General features: G+C 45.8%; 1 protein-coding gene across 1 annotated transcript in view; it reads left to right on the top strand.

The window, feature by feature from the left end:
- Window positions 1-20027, top strand: part of ece2b (endothelin converting enzyme 2b) — a 45196-nt gene that overhangs the window by 8115 nt on the left and 17054 nt on the right. Inside the window, 9 exon segments of the mRNA XM_034240404.1 lie at window positions 5594-5616; window positions 5618-5810; window positions 6446-6495; window positions 6497-6590; window positions 10950-11094; window position 11211; window positions 12076-12132; window positions 12134-12142; window positions 16220-16408. Coding sequence (XP_034096295.1) covers window positions 5594-5616; window positions 5618-5810; window positions 6446-6495; window positions 6497-6590; window positions 10950-11094; window position 11211; window positions 12076-12132; window positions 12134-12142; window positions 16220-16408 — 761 coding nt within the window.

Here is a 20027-nt window from a genome sequence, read left to right as displayed (position 1 = left end):
GCGTATGGCACTCTCAACTCTTTCCAGGACATGTCGGGGCCGCTGCCTGCCAGTAGCTTTGCCGATATCATGTGTTGATAGGTAATAGATTAAGAGCGGTGAATCATAGAAACAGGAAGCGCTCAACGTTTTGTGTGAGTGTATCTAATTAGGCAGTGATTCCATGTCAGCCACAGCTTGTTACAAAAAACATGACTGATAGTGTGTTTAACAAACTTAAACTAGCTTATTAATGTCAGGTCTTTGGCAGGAAAAACATTTTAATCAATGATTTAATCACTGAGCACAATCTCGATTTTAATGTTTTAACAGAAACTTGGATTGAACAAAATAACAGTGCAGCTGTTCTTATCGAATCAAACCCCTCCCACTTTAGTTTTATGAGTCAGGAAAGAATGCATAGAAAGGAGGTGGAGTTGCTATTCTGTTCAATGATTCCCTTCAATGCAGGAAGACATCGTATGGAAACTTTGATTCTTTTGAATATGTGGCCCTTCGGCTGAAATGCTCCTCTCGAGCGCTGTTCCTAAATATCTATAGACCACCCAAATACTGTGCAAGGCTGTTTTTGATGACTTTACTGAACTGCTGTCTATAGTGTGTATTGACTTTGACCGTCTAGTCATTGTTTGGTGATTTTAACATCCATGTTGACAACCCCCAGGACAGAGGGGCTAAAGAACTGTTTTGTGTTCTTGATAGCTATGGACTGACTCAGCTGTGACGGAGCCCACGCACAATAAGGGGCACACTCTGGACTTAATTATCTCAAAGGGTCTGAATATCTCTAAGGTTGTGGTGACTGATGTTGCACTCTCTGACCATTCCTGTGTTTCTTGAGAGCTCTATTTCTGTTCACAAAAATGTTTCAAAAAGAGGTAACCACAAAGCGATATTTAACTGAAAATACTAGGAAATGTTTACTCAGAATTTCTCTTCCACACTTGCCCCCTGCCAACATCTCAGTAAATGAGCTAGTAGATCATTTTAATTCAAAAATTAAAAATGTTATAGATGCCATTGTCTCCAACTAAGGTAAAGGAAGTGTCTGGCAAGAAAATATCTCCATGGAGAAAGGCCATGAACCGTGAAAAAGAGAGAATGTTCGAAAAGTTGAACGCAGGTGGCGAAAAAACAAATCTCCAGGTTCACTTTGAAATCTATAAAGAGAGACTTGGCCTATTATAATTTGGAATTGAAAAAACGCACGACAATCGTTCTCTCTGACATCATTACCAAAAACAAAAACAACGCACGTGCCTTGTTTGCTACCGTCGCAGACTAACTAACCCCCCAGTGTCAGTAGCTTCTGAATTTCTATCCACCAGGGGCGTGCAATGATTTTGCCTTTTTCACGGACAAAATTCAAGAAAATCAGACAAGCAGTCATGCCTCTGCATCAGGAACAGCAAATGTGTTGTCCCTATCTCCACTTAACATCAATTCAAGAGCATCATGACACAATTCCATCATATTAATGATAAAAACCTAGAGACATTATTCAAACTCTGAAAATCCTCCTCCTGCTGCCTTGATATTATTCCAAACAGGATTTTTCAAAAGATGTTTTTCCTTGCATGGCCTCAGATCTACTTCATATAGTAAACAAATCTCTCACTCAGGTATTTTTCCACAGCCCTGAAAACTGCAGTCATTAAACCGCTCTTAAAAAAAGAATAATCTAGATGCTTCAGTAATGAACAATTACAAGGCCCATATCAAACCTCCCATTTCTAGGTAAAATCATTGAAAAAGTTGTTTTTCAACAGTTGAGTAATTTCTTGCATTTAAATGACTGTTTTGATGTGTTCCAGTCAGGCTTTCGTCCAAACCACAGCACTGAGACTGCTCTTGTAAAGGTCTTTAATGACATCCACTTAAACACAGACAGTGGCAGAAGAACTTCAGTGTTAGTATTATTAGATCTCAGTGCTGCGTTGTGAACCTGTTGACCACAGCATATTACTAGACCGACTGGAGAACTGGGTGGGGACTTTCGGAAACAGTTCTGAATTGGTTTGAATCCTACTTAAAGGACAGAAACAACTTTGTTTCTATAGGTAAATACACATCTGAGTTGACAAAATATGACATGTGGGGGTTCCTCAAGGCTCCATCTTGGGGCCTCTTCTCTTTAACATCTACATGCTACCACTGGCTCAGATATGAAGAACAACAAAATAAGTTACCATAGCTATGCAGATGACACACAAATTTACGTAACAATTTCAACCAGGAGACTATGCTCCAATTCAAACACTGAGTAAGTGCATTGAACAAAATCAATGACTGGATGTGTCAGAACTTCTTCTCCAATTAAAACAAAGATAAAACTGAGGTAATGGTTTTTGGAGCCAAGGCAGAACGTATAAAAGTTAGCGCTGAGCTTCAGTCTGCAATGTTCAAAACAACAGATAAAGCCAGAAATCTAGGTGTAGTCATGGACTCTGACCTGAGTTTCAACAGTCACATTAAAACAGTTACTAAATCAGCCTACTATCACCTAAAGAATATATCTAGGATTAAAAGACTAATGTCACAGCAGGATTTGGAAAAACTTGTCCATGCTTTATCTTCAGTAGACTCGACTACTGCAATGGTGTCTTCACAGGTCTCACTAAAACATCTATTAGGAAGCTGCAGCTGATTCAGAACGCCACTGCTCGAGTCCTCACTGACACTAAGAAAGTGGATCACATCACTCCTGTTCTGAAGTCTTTACACTGGCTTCCTGTGTGGTCAAAGAATAGATTTCAAAATACTGCTGCTGGTTATAAAGCACTGAATGGTTTAGGCCCAAAATACATTTCTGACCTCCTGCTAAATTATGAACCATCCAGATCTCTCAGGTCTTCAGGGACTGGTCAGCTTTCTGTCCCCAGAGTCAGAACTAAACATGGAGAAGCAGCGTTCAGTTATTATGCTCCAAATAATCTGGAACAAACTCCCAGGAAAACCTGCAGGTCCCGCTGCAACTCTGACTACTTTAAAAATCCAGCAAGAAGACTTTTCTTTTTGTCGCTGCTTTTAATTGAAACTATTCATATCTTAGACTGCACTGTAACTTTATCCATGTACTTTTTCTTTTAATGTTTAATTGCACTGTAACTTTTATCCATGTATTTTTTCTTTTAATGTTTAATTTATTAGCTTTTCTTTTTAATGACTGATTTTAAATGCCATTTCTAATCTCTTTCATTTTTTGTAAAGCACTTTGAATTGCCTTGTGTTGGAAAGTGCTATATAAATAAACTTGCCTTGCCTTGCCTCAATAATTCATCAACAATGTATCCAAACATCACAGATTTTGGTGGAAACGTTCAGGTCTGTCTTGGCGAATAGGCACACCAAAGCATTTTCATTTTGTACTATAGGGGGCGCCAAAAACACCACCAATTTATTAACTCAAGAGCGGATGGACTAAATCTTTTTTTTTTTTTACACATACTCTCGGGCGACAAACTTAGATTCAAAGTGTCGAAACAAATGCAGAATGTGGGCGTGGCCTATACATTATTTTAAAATTGCGATAGCATAAAATGAGCTTCGGACGCAAAACTTTGGACACACGTCGAGCCCAGGACCTTTTCGAGAATGTAAAAAAAAAAACGTACATTTTCAAAAAAAACTGCTCACTAGCGCCCCCTATTGTGTGGTAGTCACATATAGTTTCCTCAGAACTTCACGAATTTTGGCACAGACATTCCTCATGGAATTGCGGACATATTTGTATATACATTCCCATTAGCCCCGCCCCCCAGAAAGTCGGCCATTTTGAAAAAATTGCGTTTTTCCAGCCATTTTCAAAACGCACGTTCTTGCGAACTCCTCCTAGGGAATGATCGGAAAAATTCCAATGCAGGAAAGGTTTAGCCCCTATCCAATATGATACTTAATTGAGGAGCACATTTTTGAAAAAATCACTCATGGAGGTCGTAAGCTAACAGCGAATACACCATTTTTGACGATTTACATGGCGCAAATTACTCCAAACTGCTCGCATATATTTTTTCCGATATTCACGAAACGCTGTATACCCATTACTATTATGATTGCACACATATTTCAAATTGCCTTCCATTAGCCCCGCCCCCCAGAAAGTCGGCCATTTAAAAAAATGTGCGTTTTTCATGCATTTTAAGCACATTCTTGCACTAACTCCTCCTAGGGGAATGATCGGAAAAATTCAAATCCAGCACAAGTTCAGCCCCTATCCAATATGATGCTAAATTGAGAAGAACATTTTTGATAGCTCAATCGTGGAGGGTCGTAAGCTAACAGCGAATACACCATTTTTTACGATTTACATGTCACAAATTACTCCAAATGACTCCAAACTACTCGCGTATACTTTCTCCAATATTCACGAAACGCTGTATACATATTGCTATTAGGATTGCACACATATTTTCAAATTGCCTTCCATTAGCCCCCGCCCACCAGAAAGTCGGCCATTTTGAAAAATGTGCATTTTTCAGCCATTTTAATCACATTTCTGCGGACTCCTCCTAGGAGAATGATCGGAAAAAATCAAACGGGGGAGCTCGTAGGCTAACGGACAATGTACCATTTTTGACCAATTATATGTCAGATAAGCTACTGAGACCTGCCTGTCTGCCTGGCACATCAACTCTCTCTCTCTCTCAACACACACACACACACACACACACCACACACACACACACACACACACACACACCACACACAGTTAGTCCAAAAACGCCCCTTTGCTGGCGGCATATTCATTACAAAAGACACCTATACACTCCCTAACCCTAACCCTAAACGTTTATTGTAGATATCTCCTAAAGCCTACAAATAAAGTGTGACATGTAGGCCTGTTACATTTGTTATTGAGCGATATATATTATACACAACTGTTCTGCTTTCTGCACTGACCTCAGCAGCTGTTCTCACTGTAACATCACCTAACATCCGGGGAACATGTGATTAGTGAGGTAAACAAACGGTAAAGGGCAGAAAGTCCTGATGCACATTTGATCATCTCAAATAACTTATAATCACAACGGGAACAGTTGCAGAGCTGTGCTTCATTGACAGAAGTCAGCCATGCGTCACGCCTCTTTTAAACATCACTGTGGCTGAAATCGTCTTCAGGAGAATACTTCAGTGACCCTCGGTTATAGCTCCTCTAGAGACACTCCTCTCTCCTCTAAATCAGTGTATCCTCGGTTACGGCTCCTCCAGGACAGCCTCCTCGATAATCGATCCTCGACGACCCTTTAGAGAAATTTGTTTTCCTTCGAGACGGTGCGCCGACATCTGTTTCCGGGTCGATGCCGGAGGACCTGGGAGTCTGGGACGCGAAAATTATAGAATGAGAACGGCTCATTTCCCAGGACTCGCGCACGTCTGCTTGACGCCGGGACGACCGGCTGCCCTCCCCGACAGGCGCACGGAATGCGAGGGCCCGCTTCATCACTGCGCGCCACAAGTGCGACAGCAGTTTAATTATTATTATCTTTTTGTATTATTGTTTTACATGTTTGAAATAAATCACAAAAAAAATTGGTCTTCAGTCTTTATAATTGTTCTTTACTTTTAATTACATCTGTAACTCCTCCCCCCTCAGGCGGTGGGCGCGGGCTGTGCCTGGACAGAGGCCTGCGTCTCCGTGGCGGCTCAGATGGGCGAGGCGATGGACCGCAGCGTGGACCCCTGCTCTGACTTCTACCAGTTCTCCTGTGGAGGCTGGGTGAGGAAGAACCCGCTGCCCGACGGGCGCTCCAGGTGGTCCACCTTCAACAGCATCTGGGAGCAGAACCAGGCCCTGCTCAAACACCTGCTGGGTGAGGGGGAGGCAGGGGGGGAGAACCAGGCCCTGCTCAAACACCTGCTGGGTGAGGCGGGGGGAGGGCCGGGGGGGCAGAACCAGGCCCTGCTCAAACACCTGCTGGGGGAGGCAGGGGGGGAGAACCAGGCCCTGCTCAAACACCTGCTGGGTGAGGGGGGGCAGAACCAGGCCCTGCTCAAACACCTGCTGGGTGAAGGGGGGGAGGCAGGGGGGCAGAACCAGGCCCTGCTCAAACACCTGCTGGGTGAGGATGGGGAGGCAGGGGGGGAGAACCAGGCCCTGCTCAAACACCTGCTGGGTGAGGGGGGGGAGGCAGGGGGGGGAGAAACCAGGCCCTGCTCAAACACCTGCTGGGTGAGGGGGGGAGGCAGGGGGGGGAGAACCAGGCCCTGCTCAAACACCTGCTGGGTGAGGGGGGAGGCAGGGGGGGGGAGAACCAGGCGCCTGCTTAAACACCTTGCTGGGTGAGGGGGGGGGGGGAGAACCAGGCCCTCAAACTGTGGGTATTGTGAGTTAACGAGATTGTTAACGAGCTGTAACTGTGGTAAAGTGAGTTGTCAATATGTAACATGGTAACGTGAGTTAAACGAGCTGTAGGCGTGGCTAACGTGAGTCGTGGTGTCCCCGCAGAGAACGGGACGTTTAACGGCAGCAGTGAAGCCGAGAGGAAGACCCAGTCCCTACTACCTGTCCTGCCTCAACACGCAGAGGATTGAGGAGCTGGGGGCCCAGCCGCTCGTAGACCTCATCGCCAAGGTAACCACACACCTGAGGGGTTCACTAGGGAGCCAGATAGAAGGTTAGCCAGGTGATATCCAGCATACAGAGTTTCCTGTACTATGAACAGGGTTGGGAGGGTTACTTTGTAAATGTAATCAGTTACTGATTACTGAATACATGGCTCTGAAAGTAATCCGAATACAGTTACAGTTACGTGTCTTAAAAAGATACGTAATCAGATTACTTTAGATTACTTTGGATTACTTTCTTTTTCCATCACAGATGGATGTGTTAGTGAACAGGAGACACAAAAAGCAAAAGGAAACTGAACGTGTTTTACTGTTTTAATGGCGTATCAAGAGCACAACTGAAACATAACCTCTGAAACGATGCAACAACATAATACACTCTCTGGGGATGCAAGCTTGGGATGTGAGGAGTGAGGACACGGCTTAGAACGGGCGTGTCGCCTTCTGTCCTGCCAGTGTTGGCAGGACATGAATTAAAATGTCGAACTCGGACTTCATTTTAAGGGACATTTCGGCCAGGGGTGTAGAGCTATAGTTTAAGCACCGGATCGGCAAAACAGGAGAGTGTGTGCACCAGTCCTGCCTTGATCTATGAATTCATGTCCGTGACTCGCACAGTATCTGCTGCCCGCAGCTGCTTTATTGGAAGGAACACCTCCTTCACTTCATGAAATCTTCTGAAGCGCCAGGGAGGCAGCGGGAGGGTTCACTCAGCCTCTGAGAGAAGAGGAGCGCGCAGTGCCTTTCACGCACCGCCTTCACTGTGTTACCTCAGAATCATTAGAAAGGCTAAAGAGCGACCGCAGGCTGATGTGTTTTAACCACACACACACATCACCCACCCACACACACACACACACACCCACACACACACACACAACCACACACACACACACACACACACACACACACACACCACAACACTAGTGGCTGTCCTGAATACCATTTTCCGGGCTCGGATATTCGGTAGTAATCAGCAGCGAATATTCGAAATATTCGTTGCGGAGAGATTGTTTGTTTTTTTTAATAAAAAAAACATTTTCAAAAAATGTCATAACACGCTCCGAATCCGAGACACCCTGACAACACGCTGTTAAGCAGAAGCGCAGAAAGAGCATACTATTACGAGTTATATGGTATTTATTGTCTCTAGTACTCGCATACATTAAAACTAAATGTGTCCCTTGAATTTGGAACCCAGCCGCAGCGCGCGCCCCGGGGACCAAATCTGGTTCCAAATTCCGTCTAACGTTTTACAACCTGAAGATACAAACCACATATTCTATTATAACAACACTACTTTTATAACAGCCGTAACAGTCGGCCTAACAGGTAACACTGGTACCGATACAGTCACAGTATTTAAATAAATGAGAACGAAAACTAGAATGAACGAACTGTATGCCCAATAATTGCCTTAGCCCCAGATGTTCCACATTGCTCCTATTATTTTCATTATTCGGATTAAAATTGAAAAACTAATATAAAAAAACAATTCGCTTGCTTGAACGCTTTTTTTTACCATGTTGTAACGTTACTGTTTTTAAACGGCGGATTAAGCAGCTTCATCATGGCTACTTGACAACAGCTAAGCTAAGCTAGGCTAGTATTACAGCATCCGGTGACTTTTCAGAGTTGTTGTGCCACCGGCCAGGTTCTTGTCGCATATTTGGCACATGCTTTCTTCTTTACCGTCGTCTCCAATTTAAAATGGTCCACACAGCTGGAGTCTTCGGCATTTTGTGTTCAGGTGTGCTGAAACGATCGGTGAAGCGTGCCGGTTACTGACTGTGAGTGAACGCTGATGTCAGGAGCACAGGCTGAGATTGTATATATTTCCGCATTTTACACAGTGCAATTCAAAAGTATAATATAGTATAAGAATATGGCAATTCGCCTTTATGATAGCATACATTTAGGAAAAATGTAAAAAACAAACAAACAAATATCCGAATAATGAAATTAAAACCCGAATAGTTGGCCAACGAACGAATATTCGAATAGTCGAATATTCGGGTACAGCCTGTGGAAGTTTATGAAGAGTATTATGCAGAAGATATGATGCAGCATATTTTTGGTTATTCATTTTCATCTCACCAACTATATAAGAGGTGTATGCATCAGGTATCCCTAATATATGTGTGGGTATATACATCCTGTGTGTTAATAGTTGAAGGAACAAATACATTTTTCCTCTTAAATATAGAGAGGTTTTTTTATATTCCTGAAACAATGTTCCCTTTTCTTAAAAGTAGATTAGCGCAATAGTCTTTTTCTTTCACTTTTACCCTTTTTATCAAAAGGGTGCTTTAGGCTATTTTTGAGGGTAAAATGCAGAATTACTTGTGAGTTCTGTTTTGAGTGAAAAGATTACCCTTTGAGTGTTTTTCTTGGTTAACCATTAGATATAATGGCTAAATTCTTCCTAAGTTAATTATGCGCATCCTGCAGGCCTTGAGAATTTAGTCACACAGTTAAGAGAGACAATGGTCCTTCTAGATTATGGGTGAGCTGACTTCGGGTGAATAAAAGTTCAGAGATGATTGGGGGGTATGAAGACAGTTAGGCGTTGTTGATGAGCTAGTTCTGAGGATGTCATGGGATAATGACTGTTATATTTCCAACAAGTATGGCTTTAATAAAGAAACACAATGGACTTGGGTGATAAGATGTGTTTTGTTGTAAAATGGGCCTGTTTGGTTTTCTGCTGGCCAGCGCTGGGTCACGTGTCAAAGCATATTTTGCGTTCTCCCAATGAGATGACCCTGAAAAGATGACCAGCTGACCTAACCCCTTCCTTCTCTATTCTGGTATATCTCCTGTCGATTCCTGACGTTTCGGCCTCTTTTCTCTGGCTTGTCAGGACAGAAGGATCTCCGCAGCACGGCGAAACAGGGCAGAAGTGGGCCGGCTACTTCTTTATAACATTTACCAATATAATTGTATTATATTATATTGTATTGTAATGGATATATTGCATTGCATTATTACCTTTGATAATTAAAACAGATTATTGTTTAAACTGGTATCTGGGTGTTCTCGTCTGATTTCCTTCCTGTTATGATTTTAAGCGAGACTCGTCAAAACGACCACGCGGAGCGAGTGGGGTTGTAAAAATCTCATAACTCCTACAAGCCCTAACACACACACACACAACACACCCACACAGACACAGACAGACAGACAGACACAGACACAGACACAGACACCACACACAGACACAGACACACACACACACACACACACACACACACACACCCACACACACACACAGACACAGACACCAGACAGACACAGACACAGACACAGACACAGACACAGACACACACACACACACACACAGACAGACAGACACAGACACAGACACAGACAGACAGACAGACACACACACCACACACACACAACACACACAGACCCAGACACAGACACACACACGCGCACAGCGATTTAAACGCAGACTTTTGTTCCTCCATGTTTCCGTTGTTATTGTTTCACTGAGCGAGCGGACCCGCGATTTTTTTTTCAAACGCTTTTTTGGTCCATCTGGGGGTCGCTGTAAATTAGGTTTTGTGCGCTTGTGATGATTCGGCTGTACCTTTAGTAATGAATATGAAATGTTGAGAGGAAATCTTTCCACCAATAATTCCAATAAGTATTCCAAAATGTATTTACTTCAGGTTTACGAAAGTAACTGTAATCAGTTTACTCGTTTTTCAAATGTAACGCGAGCTGATACAGTTTACTTGATTTTTTGTATTCTGATTACGTAACGCCGTCACATGTATTCCGTTACAACCAACCCTGGACTATGAAGGGGGCTCTCTTTGAACCTGGATGGACCACCTGCTGCAGATATGGCTGCGGACCGTTCAAGGGTTAAGCTTGAAGTCAGAGTTTCCTGGTTTGAATTGGCCATAAAATGTATCGATCTTCGCTAAGACACAAGTGGAGACAAACATCCCCACACCAAATCAATATTGAGTGAATATAAGTCAAAGTAACTCGAACAACATCTTGTTCCACTGTTTTAAATGAGGTTTACTATCTCCTAACTCATGTTCCTTTTGTTGAAGTCTGGGGACACTGAATGTTTGAATGATGTGTGTCAATATGGAGAAAAACAATAACGTGTGTATGAGTTAAAACGGAGTGTGTTTGTTGATTATGTAACTTATTTTGAAGATCAGACCATAATTAGAACAGATGTACCATAGATGCAGGTTGCTCACCTTGTCTTGCCACTGTACACTGTCGAAGATCACCTTTTATTTTGTGCTCAATTGAGCATTTAAAGTGAAGAGCAGAGCGTCATCTGACAACAGGCGTCTTGTTTTTGTGGGGATCCAGTCCACGTTCTGTAATATAATGTTAAACGCTTCCTGCAGATCGGGGCTGGAACATGACGGGCCCCTGGATAAAGACAACTTCATGGAGGGTCCTGAAGGTGGTTTCTGGCCCCTACAGAGGACAGCCTTTCTTCAGCGTCGGCGTCAGCGCAGACCCCAAACACTCCAACAGCAACGTCATCCAGTAAACCAGAACCAGGACCATAGAGCGGTGCAGGAACGAGTCCTAAACCAGGAAGTGAGTCAGCATTTCTCCACTTCCTGTTCCCTGGTCTCAGAGCCAATGGGATCTCTCCATAGGGTTTAGGAAAATATCTGAACTAAGGTCTGTGGTTTGAGACACATTGAAGAGAAGGATCACGTTTTGTTCTAGGACATTAAATCATCAGCAGTGACCCCCGCTGGTGATTTCTGAAGAGTGGACATGTCTGAAAAACGATGGTTGTTACCAAGTGGCTGAATAGGACTACAGAAGTCGTGGAGGCCGTTGTACGTCATTACGCCGAACACGTGAACACTCCTCTAAGTTAGTTTCTGTTCAGCTTGAAAGCAAGTCCCTGCCTCCTGCAGAGTGTTTCAAACAAACGCTTCAACTCGTTCCATCTAGAATCTGGTGGTTTGAATCTGGATCTGAAGTTGGCGTGACGTTGAAGTCGGCTGCTGGACTCGCCTGTAGTTCCTTTATAGCATAACGTTAGCATTTAGCTTCTGGCCATTAGATTTATGATGAACAAACGGCATTTATCAAACAGGTTCGTTTTCCACAGACCTTCTGTTTTACAATATTCCAAAATCCCGTTGCTTTTTGTCGAGGGAACCGGCAGCTTCCTTCAGGGTCGAACTACAAAAATACGTCATCACTGCACCGCTCTATAGCAACCAGAACCACATTGAACCAGAACCAGATTGAACCAGAACCACACCTCATGGAGGGTAAAGAAGAACTACATTTGATTTTGTTTAGAGAGCCATCAGCAAGACATATAGAAACACAGGAAAGAAACACATTAAGGAAATGCAAAGCAGAGAATTTGCGTTATAAAATCTGATATTTTGGGTTTTTGTTCTATATTTTTAAATGTTCTTGTCGGAGGGCAGGTAGTCAGGGTTTGAAGTTAGATATCTGTGGCTGTGATTGGCTCACCTTTAACCCTGCTCTACACAGGTGGACCAATCAGGGCTCTTCCTGCCGTCCAGAGATTATTACCTCAACAAGACTGCCCAATGAGAAGGTGAGACCCCCCTGCAGCTGATCATACAAACACAGGTGGAGTTCATCTTGTGATGGAGAAGCTCTTTTTTGCACTACTTTGTATTTTTGTGTTTTTTATATATATGTTGCATTGTTGGTATGAGCTCAGCGTCAGAATCATTTCATTGCCATTTCTACACTGTGGCTTTGTGCTTATGACAGAAACCTGTCCCGCCGCTTGATCTTCAGTCTCAGGATCCATGTGTCTGTGATCCTCTCCAGAATGGAAGTAGTCATCACAATACAGAGCATCAACTAGTTCCTGAACAGTGTCCTTCCACATGCGGATGTCCAAGATGCCCCTTTCACACAACGCGTTTTCAGCTCCGGCTCGGTCTAGAGGCAAGAGCTTCGGAGCTAAGAGGCGGCGTCGCTTACGTCTCTCTTACGTCGAGGCGGGGGCAGGGGCAGATTCGTCGTTGAAGTAGATGCTGAAGACCACAAAGAAGTCTTGCATTTCGCATGTGATGTTTGTAAAGTTCAAGTAAAGTCGTCACCTTGTAAAGTCGTCCGATGCGCTTCAATACAATTGGCCATTATTGTTGTTGTCGATGTGAGGGATGTTCCGCGCGGTTTGGATTTTATGAAGCAGGCACGTAAACGGTGACGTCATGGACGCAGCAGCGGCAGCTCTGGGCGGTTTGGTTGTGAACAGAGCGGGAGCAGAAAAGGGAAACCGGAGCTGAACCAGAAAAGCTCCCGCTCGGAGCTAGAAAGGGAAAAGCGCTGGTGTGAAAGCCGCAAGAGAGGGAGTTACACAGTCACAAGATGGAGGAATAGAAAGCAGTATTCAATGTTTGCTTCAGATTAGCTCCACGTCAGAAATGAGCATGCTTGATGTCTCTCTCCATAGAGGCTGAATCATCATTACATTACATTACATTGCATTTAGCTGACGCTTTTATCCAAAGCGACTTACAATAAGTGCGTTCGACCAACAGAATACAACTTGAAGAAAACAGAATCATATAAGTACATCAGGTTTCATAGAGCAAAAACATTTCAAGTGCTACTCAACTGGCTTTAGATAAGCCAGCCCTTTATTAGTATAAAAGTGCTTCGTTAATAGTTCTATCGCTCGAAGTGGAGTCGAAAGAGATGAGTTTTCAGTCTGGAAGGTGTGTAAGCTATCTGCCGTCCTGATGTCAATGGGGAGCTCATTCCACCATCCTGGAGCCAGGACAGCAAACCCACGTGTTTTCGCCGTTGGGAACTTGGGTCCCCCTCGCAGCGAGGGCGCAGCGAGTCGTTTGGCCGATGCTGAGCGTAGTGCACGCGCTGGGGTGTACGGTTTAACCATGTCCTGGATGTAGGAAGGGCCAGATCCATTCGCAGCATGGTAAGCAAGTACCAGTGTCTTGAAGTGGATTCTAGCAGTTACCGGAAGCCAGTGGAGGGAGCGGAGGAGCGGAGTGGTGTGGGAACATTTAGGAAGGTTGAAGACCAGGCGAGCCGCTGCATTCTGGGTGAGCTGCAGAGGTCGGATGGCACATGCAGGTAGACCAGCCAGGAGGGAGTTGCAGTAGTCTAGGCGTGAGATGACGAGAGCCTGGACCAGAACCTGCGTGGCTTTCTGAGTCAGCTGGGGACGTATCTTCCTGATGTTGTAAAGCGTGTATCTGCAGCAGCGGGTTTGTAGCAGCGATGTTTGCAGTGAAGGACAGGTGTTATCTAGGGTCACACCCAGATTCCTTGCAGTCTGAGTCGGGGAAACAACTGAGGTGCCGATGTTGATTGTTAGGTCAAGAGTGGGACAATCTTTTCCCGGAAGGAAGAGCAGCTCAGTCTTGTCAAGGTTGAGTTTGAGGTGATGAGCAGACATCCACTGAGAGATGTCAGCTAGACAATCAGAGATGCGTGCGACGACCTGGGTCTCTGAGCGGGGAAAGGACAGAATTAATTGGGTGTCGTCAGCGTAGCAGTGGTATGAAAAACCATGCGGGCTAATGACTGATCCGAGCGAGTTTGTGTACAGGGAGAAGAGGAGGGGACCAAGAACAGAGCCCTGAGGGACCCCCGTAGTTAATTGACAAGGGTCGGACTCAGACCCTCTCCAAGTCACCCTGTAGGTACGGTCTTTCAGGTATGAGGTGAGGAGGGAAAGTGCAGAGCCTGAAACTCCAAGTTTTTGGAGAGTGCGAAGGAGGATCTGATGATTCACCGTGTCGAATGCAGCAGACAGGTCCAACAGGATGATGACAGAGGAGAGGGATGCAGTTTTGGCAGTGTGCAGTTCCTCCGTGACAGCAATGAGAGCAGTTTCTGTGGAGTGACCTGCCTTGAAACCAGACTGGTGCGGATCCAGAAGGTTGTTCTGATGGAGATAACAGGAGAGTTGTTTAAAGACAGCGCGTTCAAGTGATTTAGACAGGAACGGGAGGAGAGAGACAGGCCTGTAGTTTATAACATCAGACGGGTTGAGAGTGGGTTTCTTTAGGAGAGGGTTTACTCTTGCCTCCTTGAGACTGTTTGGAAAGTGACCAGAAGTTAGAGAAGTGTTGATGAAATGGGTGAGAAACGGTAGAATATCAGGAGCGATAGTCTGAAGGAGGTTTGAAGGGATAGGGTCCAGAGGACAGGTGGTAGGGCGGGCAGAGGTAATGAGGGTAAGAACCTCACTTGGAGAGAGAGGGGAAAAGGAGGTTAGTGTGTTGGTGGAAGGAGGGTCTGGTGACCCAGCGGTGAGTAGAGGTGAGTCAGAAAAAGAAGAGCGAATATCATCAACCTTTTTTTCAAAGTTCTATTAGCACGCAGTGCATCATTTAGCCAGGGAGCAGGAGGGGACTGACGAGCCTGCCGAGATGTGAGAGGACAGAGCGAGTCCAGAGTGGATGAGAGAGTAGAGAGGAGAGTTTCTGCAGCAGAGTTTGGAGGCAGGAGTTGGAACGAGTCAGAGGAAGGGAGGGCTGAGAGCACCGATGAGGCAAAGGTAGAGGGGGAGAGGGAGCGAAGGTTACGGCGGACAAGTGCAGGATGGGAAGAGATTAGTTTGTTATGTTTGGAAAGGGATAGAGAGAATGAAATGAAGAAGTGATCGGATGTGTGGAGCGGGTTTACAGAGAGGTTAGAAGTAGCGCAGTTCCTTGAGAATATGAGATCAAGGACATTGCCAGCTTTATGAGTCGGTGGGGACGGAGACAGTGAGAAAGCAAAGGCGGTTAACAGAGATGTTAGTTCGTCTATCTTCCCTGTCTGGAGGTTGAAGTCTCCGAGAAGTACAGCGGGAGGGCCAGTTTCAGGGATGTGTGAGAGGAGATGATCTAATTCCTCCAAGAAGTCCCCACAGGCGCCTGGTGGACGGTAGAGAACAACAATGGTTAACTGTATAAGATGGGTTACTGTGACGGCATGGAACTCAAAGGTGGAAGGAGTGAAGTTAGGTAGCTTGAAGAGGGAAAAGCTCCATTTGGGAGAGAGCAGGAGACCAGTGCCACCTCCTCTGCCAGTGGGTCTGGGTGTATGGGAGAAGGAATATGCTGTGGAGAGAGCTGCTGGGGTGGATGTGTTGGATGGAGTAATCCAGGTCTCAGTGAGAGCAAGGAAATCCAGAGACTGCAGGGAGGCGTAGCCAGAGATGAAGTCAGCCTTAGGAACAGCTGACTGGCAGTTCCACAGGCCACCTGAAACTAGATGTTGGATCTCAGTGGAGCACGTGGGATAGACGAGAGCAGGCCGGTTATAGCGATTACGAGATACACGGGGCCAGTGATAATTGCGAGAAGACACATGAACAGGAATGGAGAAAATACAGATTACAATAGATTATAGCCTGAAGGGCTAAACAACCAAATAAAATAAAACAAAATAAAACACCAGCGATACTTAGCTCAATCAAAGTAGGATTTGCCTCCTCTTTGCCACCCTCATGTTTATCACATAGCTATCATCTGCCTCAAACAGTCCTGATGCTCTTCTAGGTAATCACACATCCTGTCATGTTCACTGCTACAGTTGATACCTTTGTGATCAAGTTACTCTCATGTTGGAGCAGGACATTCAGGATTTTCCCAACAGAAAATAAAGCCTTTGAACCTTGAATCCTCATGACCCCCTCCAGGTGCTGGTGGCGTACCTGGACTACATGGTGGAGTTGGGCCTGTTGCTAGGCGGAGAAAAGAACTCCACCCTGTTCCAGATGCAGCAGATCCTGGAGTTTGAGACGGCGCTCGCCAACATCACCGTCCCTCAGGACCAGCGGCGAGACGAGGAGAAGATCTACCACAAGGTCACCATCGCCGAACTGCAGGTGAGTCGCTAGTCTACAGGTGAAGTCGTGGTATACAGGTGAAGTCATCATTAGAACTACAGATGAGGTCATGGTTAGAACTACAGGTGAGGTCATGGTTAGAACTACAGGTGAGGTCATCATTAGAACTACAGATGAGGTCATGGTTAGAACTACAAGTGAGGTCATGGTTAGAACTACAGGTGAGGTCATCATTAGAACTACAGGTGAGGTCATGGTTAGAACTACAGGTGAGGTCATGGTTAGAACTACAGGTGAGGTCATGGTTAGAACTACAGATGAGGTCATGGTTAGAACTACAGGTGAGGTCATGGTTAGAACTACAGGTGAGGTCATCATTAGAACTACAGATGAGGTCATCGTTAGAACTACAGATGAGGTCATGGTTAGAACTACAGGTGAGGTCATGTTTAGAACTACAGGTGAGGTCATGGTTAGAACTACAGGTGAGGTCATGGTTAGAACTACAGGTGAGGTCATGTTTAGAACTACAGGTGAGGTCATGGTTAGAACTACAGGTGAGGTCATGGTTAGAACTACAGATGAGGTCATGTTTAGAACCACAGGTGAGGTCATCTTTAGAACTACAGGTGAGGTCATGGTTAGAACTACAGGTGAGGTCATCATTAGAACTACAGGTGAGGTCACCATTAGAACTACAGATGAGGTCATGGTTAGAACTACAGGTGAGGAGGTCATGGTTAGAACTACAGGTGAGGTCATGTTTAGAACTACAGGTGAGGTCATCTTTAGAACTACAGGTGAGGTCATCTTTAGAACTACAGGTGAGGTCATCTTTAGAACTACAGGTGAGGTCATCTTTAGAACTACAGGTGAGGTCATCATTAGAACTACAGATGAGGTCATGGTTAGAACTACAGGTGAGGTCATGGTTAGAACTACAGGTGAGGTCATGGTTAGAACTACAGGTGAGGTCATGGGGGGGGGGGGGGTGGTGGGGTTAGATAACAGACCTGCTTTATTCATCTTACATTCAAACATGACTTCCTTACAGCAGGTGAACAAGGCAGTGCACCTGAGAACTACATTCAATACATAAAAAGTAACATATCAACATTAAGAAGATATATAACTATAGTGTGATTACAAAATGTAAATAAATAATGTGAAAAACACTATAAATCTATATTTGTCTGTAAACCCTGTGCAGTGATTTATCTGTGCAATAATAACACCACTTAAGATAATCAGGAGCATTTCTGCTCAGAAGCTTTTCCGTTATTATATCTTTAATAATCTTTAATACACCACTACAATAATAATAATACATGTTCTTGATCAAGCGCTTTACCAGGTGCTCAAAGACGCTTTACAGAGGGAAAGAAATAAGATACAAAACCTGATTTACATGAAATAAAACCACATTTATCGCACGTTAAAATCTGGTATAAAAAGGGGTTCCAGAGGGAGGGGGCAGCGATGGAGAAGCCTCCCCAGGTCCGGTGCTTGGTTTGTGGGGGGATAGACAGGAGGTGGCCTGGTGATGCAGCAGGTCGGTGAGGGAGGAGGGGGCCTGGTGATGCAGCAGGTCTGTGAGGGAGGAGGGGGCCTGGTGATGCAGCAGGTCGGTGAGGGAGGAGGGGGCCTGGTGATGCAGCAGGTCGGTGAGGGAGGAGGGGGCCTGGTGATGCAGCAGGTCGGTGAGGGAGGAGGGGGCCTGGTGATGTAGCAGGTCTGTGAGGGAGGAGGGGGCCTGGTGATGCAGCAGCTCAGTGAGGGAGGAGGGGGCCTGGTGATGCAGCAGGTCGGTGAGGGAGGAGGGGGCCTGGTGATGCAGCAGGTCAGTGAGGGAGGAGGGGGCCTGGTGATGCAGCAGGTCTGTGAGGGAGGAGGGGGCCTGGTGATGCAGCAGGTCGGTGAGGGAGGAGGGGGCCTGGTGATGCAGCAGGTCGGTGAGGGAGGAGGGGGCCTGGTGATGTAGCAGGTCGGTGAGGGAGGAGGGGCCTGGTGATGCAGCAGGTCGGTGAGGGAGGAGGGGGCCTGGTGATGCAGCAGGTCTGTGAGGGAGGAGGGGGCCTGGTGATGCAGCAGGTCGGTGAGGGAGGAGGGGGCCTGGTGATGCAGCAGGTCTGTGAGGGAGGAGGGGGCCTGGTGATGCAGCAGGTCGGTGAGGGAGGAGTGGGCCTAGTGATGCAGCAGGTCGGTGAGGGAAGAGGGGGCCTGCTGATGCAGCAGGTCGGTGAGGGAGGAGGGGGCCTGGTGATGCAGCAGGTCGGTGAGGGAGGAGGGTGCCTGGTGATGCAGCAGGTCGGTGAGGGAGGAGGGGGCCTGGTGATGCAGCAGGTCGGTGAGGGAGGAGGGGCCTGGTGATGCAGCAGGTCGGTGAGTGAGGAGGGGGCCTGGTGATGCAGCAGGTCGGTGAGGGAGGAGGGGGCCTGGTGATGCAGCAGGTCGGTGAGGGAGGAGGGGGCCTGGTGATGCAGCAGGTCGGTGAGGGAGGAGGGGGCCTGGTGATGCAGCAGGTCAGTGAGGGAGGAGGGGGCCTGGTGATGCAGCAGGTCGGTGAGGGAGGAGGGGGCCTGGTGATGCAGCAGGTCGGTGAGGGAGGAGGGGGTCTGGTGATGCAGCAGGTCGGTGAGGGAGGAGGGGGCCTGGTGATGCAGCAGGTCAGTGAGGGAAGAGGGGGCCTGCTGATGCAGCAGGTCAGTGAGGGAGGAGGGGCTTATGTGTTCATCCAATACATTATTTTCATTATATATTTGTTATCTCTAAAACAAAACGTAATCCAGTTCCTAACAACACATGGGAAACTAAAAACCTCAGACATGTCATTTATTTCCTTAATTTCTTCAGTAGGTCTTCAGTATGTCTTCAGTAGGTCTTCAGTAGGTCTTCAGTATGTCTTCAGTATGTCTTCAGTATGTCTTCAGTATGTCTTCAGTATGTCTTCAGTATGTCTTCAGTAGGTCTTCAGTATGTCTTCAGTATGTCTTCAGTAGGTCTTCAGTATGTCTTCAGTATGTCTTCAGTAGGTCTTCAGTATGTCTTCAGTATGTCTTCAGTAGGTCTTCAGTATGTCTTCAGTATGTCTTCAGTATGTCTTCAGTAGGTCTTCAGTATGTCTTCAGTCTGTCTTCAGTCTGTCTTCAGTATGTCTTCAGTAGGTCTTCAGTAGGTCTTCAGTATGTCTTCAGTATGTCTTCAGTAGGTCTTCAGTCTGTCTTCAGTATGTCTTCAGTAGGTCTTCAGTATGTCTTCAGTAGGTCTTCAGTCTGTCTTCAGTCTGTCTTCAGTATGTCTTCAGTAGGTCTTCAGTAGGTCTTCAGTATGTCTTCAGTAGGTCTTCAGTCTGTCTTCAGTCTGTCTTCAGTCTGTCTTCAGTAGGTCTTCAGTAGGTCTTCAGTATGTCTTCAGTAGGTCTTCAGTCTGTCTTCAGTATGTCTTCAGTCTGTCTTCAGTCTGTCTTCAGTATGTCTTCAGTATGTCTTCAGTAGGTCTTCAGTAGGTCTTCAGTCTGTCTTCAGTCTGTCTTCAGTATGTCTTCAGTAGGTCTTCAGTAGGTCTTCAGTATGTCTTCAGTAGGTCTTCAGTCTGTCTTCAGTATGTCTTCAGTAGGTCTTCAGTATGTCTTCAGTATGTCTTCAGTAGGTCTTCAGTC

This window comes from Gymnodraco acuticeps, unplaced genomic scaffold, assembly GCF_902827175.1.
Source record: "Gymnodraco acuticeps unplaced genomic scaffold, fGymAcu1.1, whole genome shotgun sequence".
NCBI classification, from domain to species: Eukaryota; Metazoa; Chordata; class Actinopteri; order Perciformes; family Bathydraconidae; genus Gymnodraco; species Gymnodraco acuticeps.
This window is presented reverse-complemented; position numbering and strand designations above follow the sequence as displayed.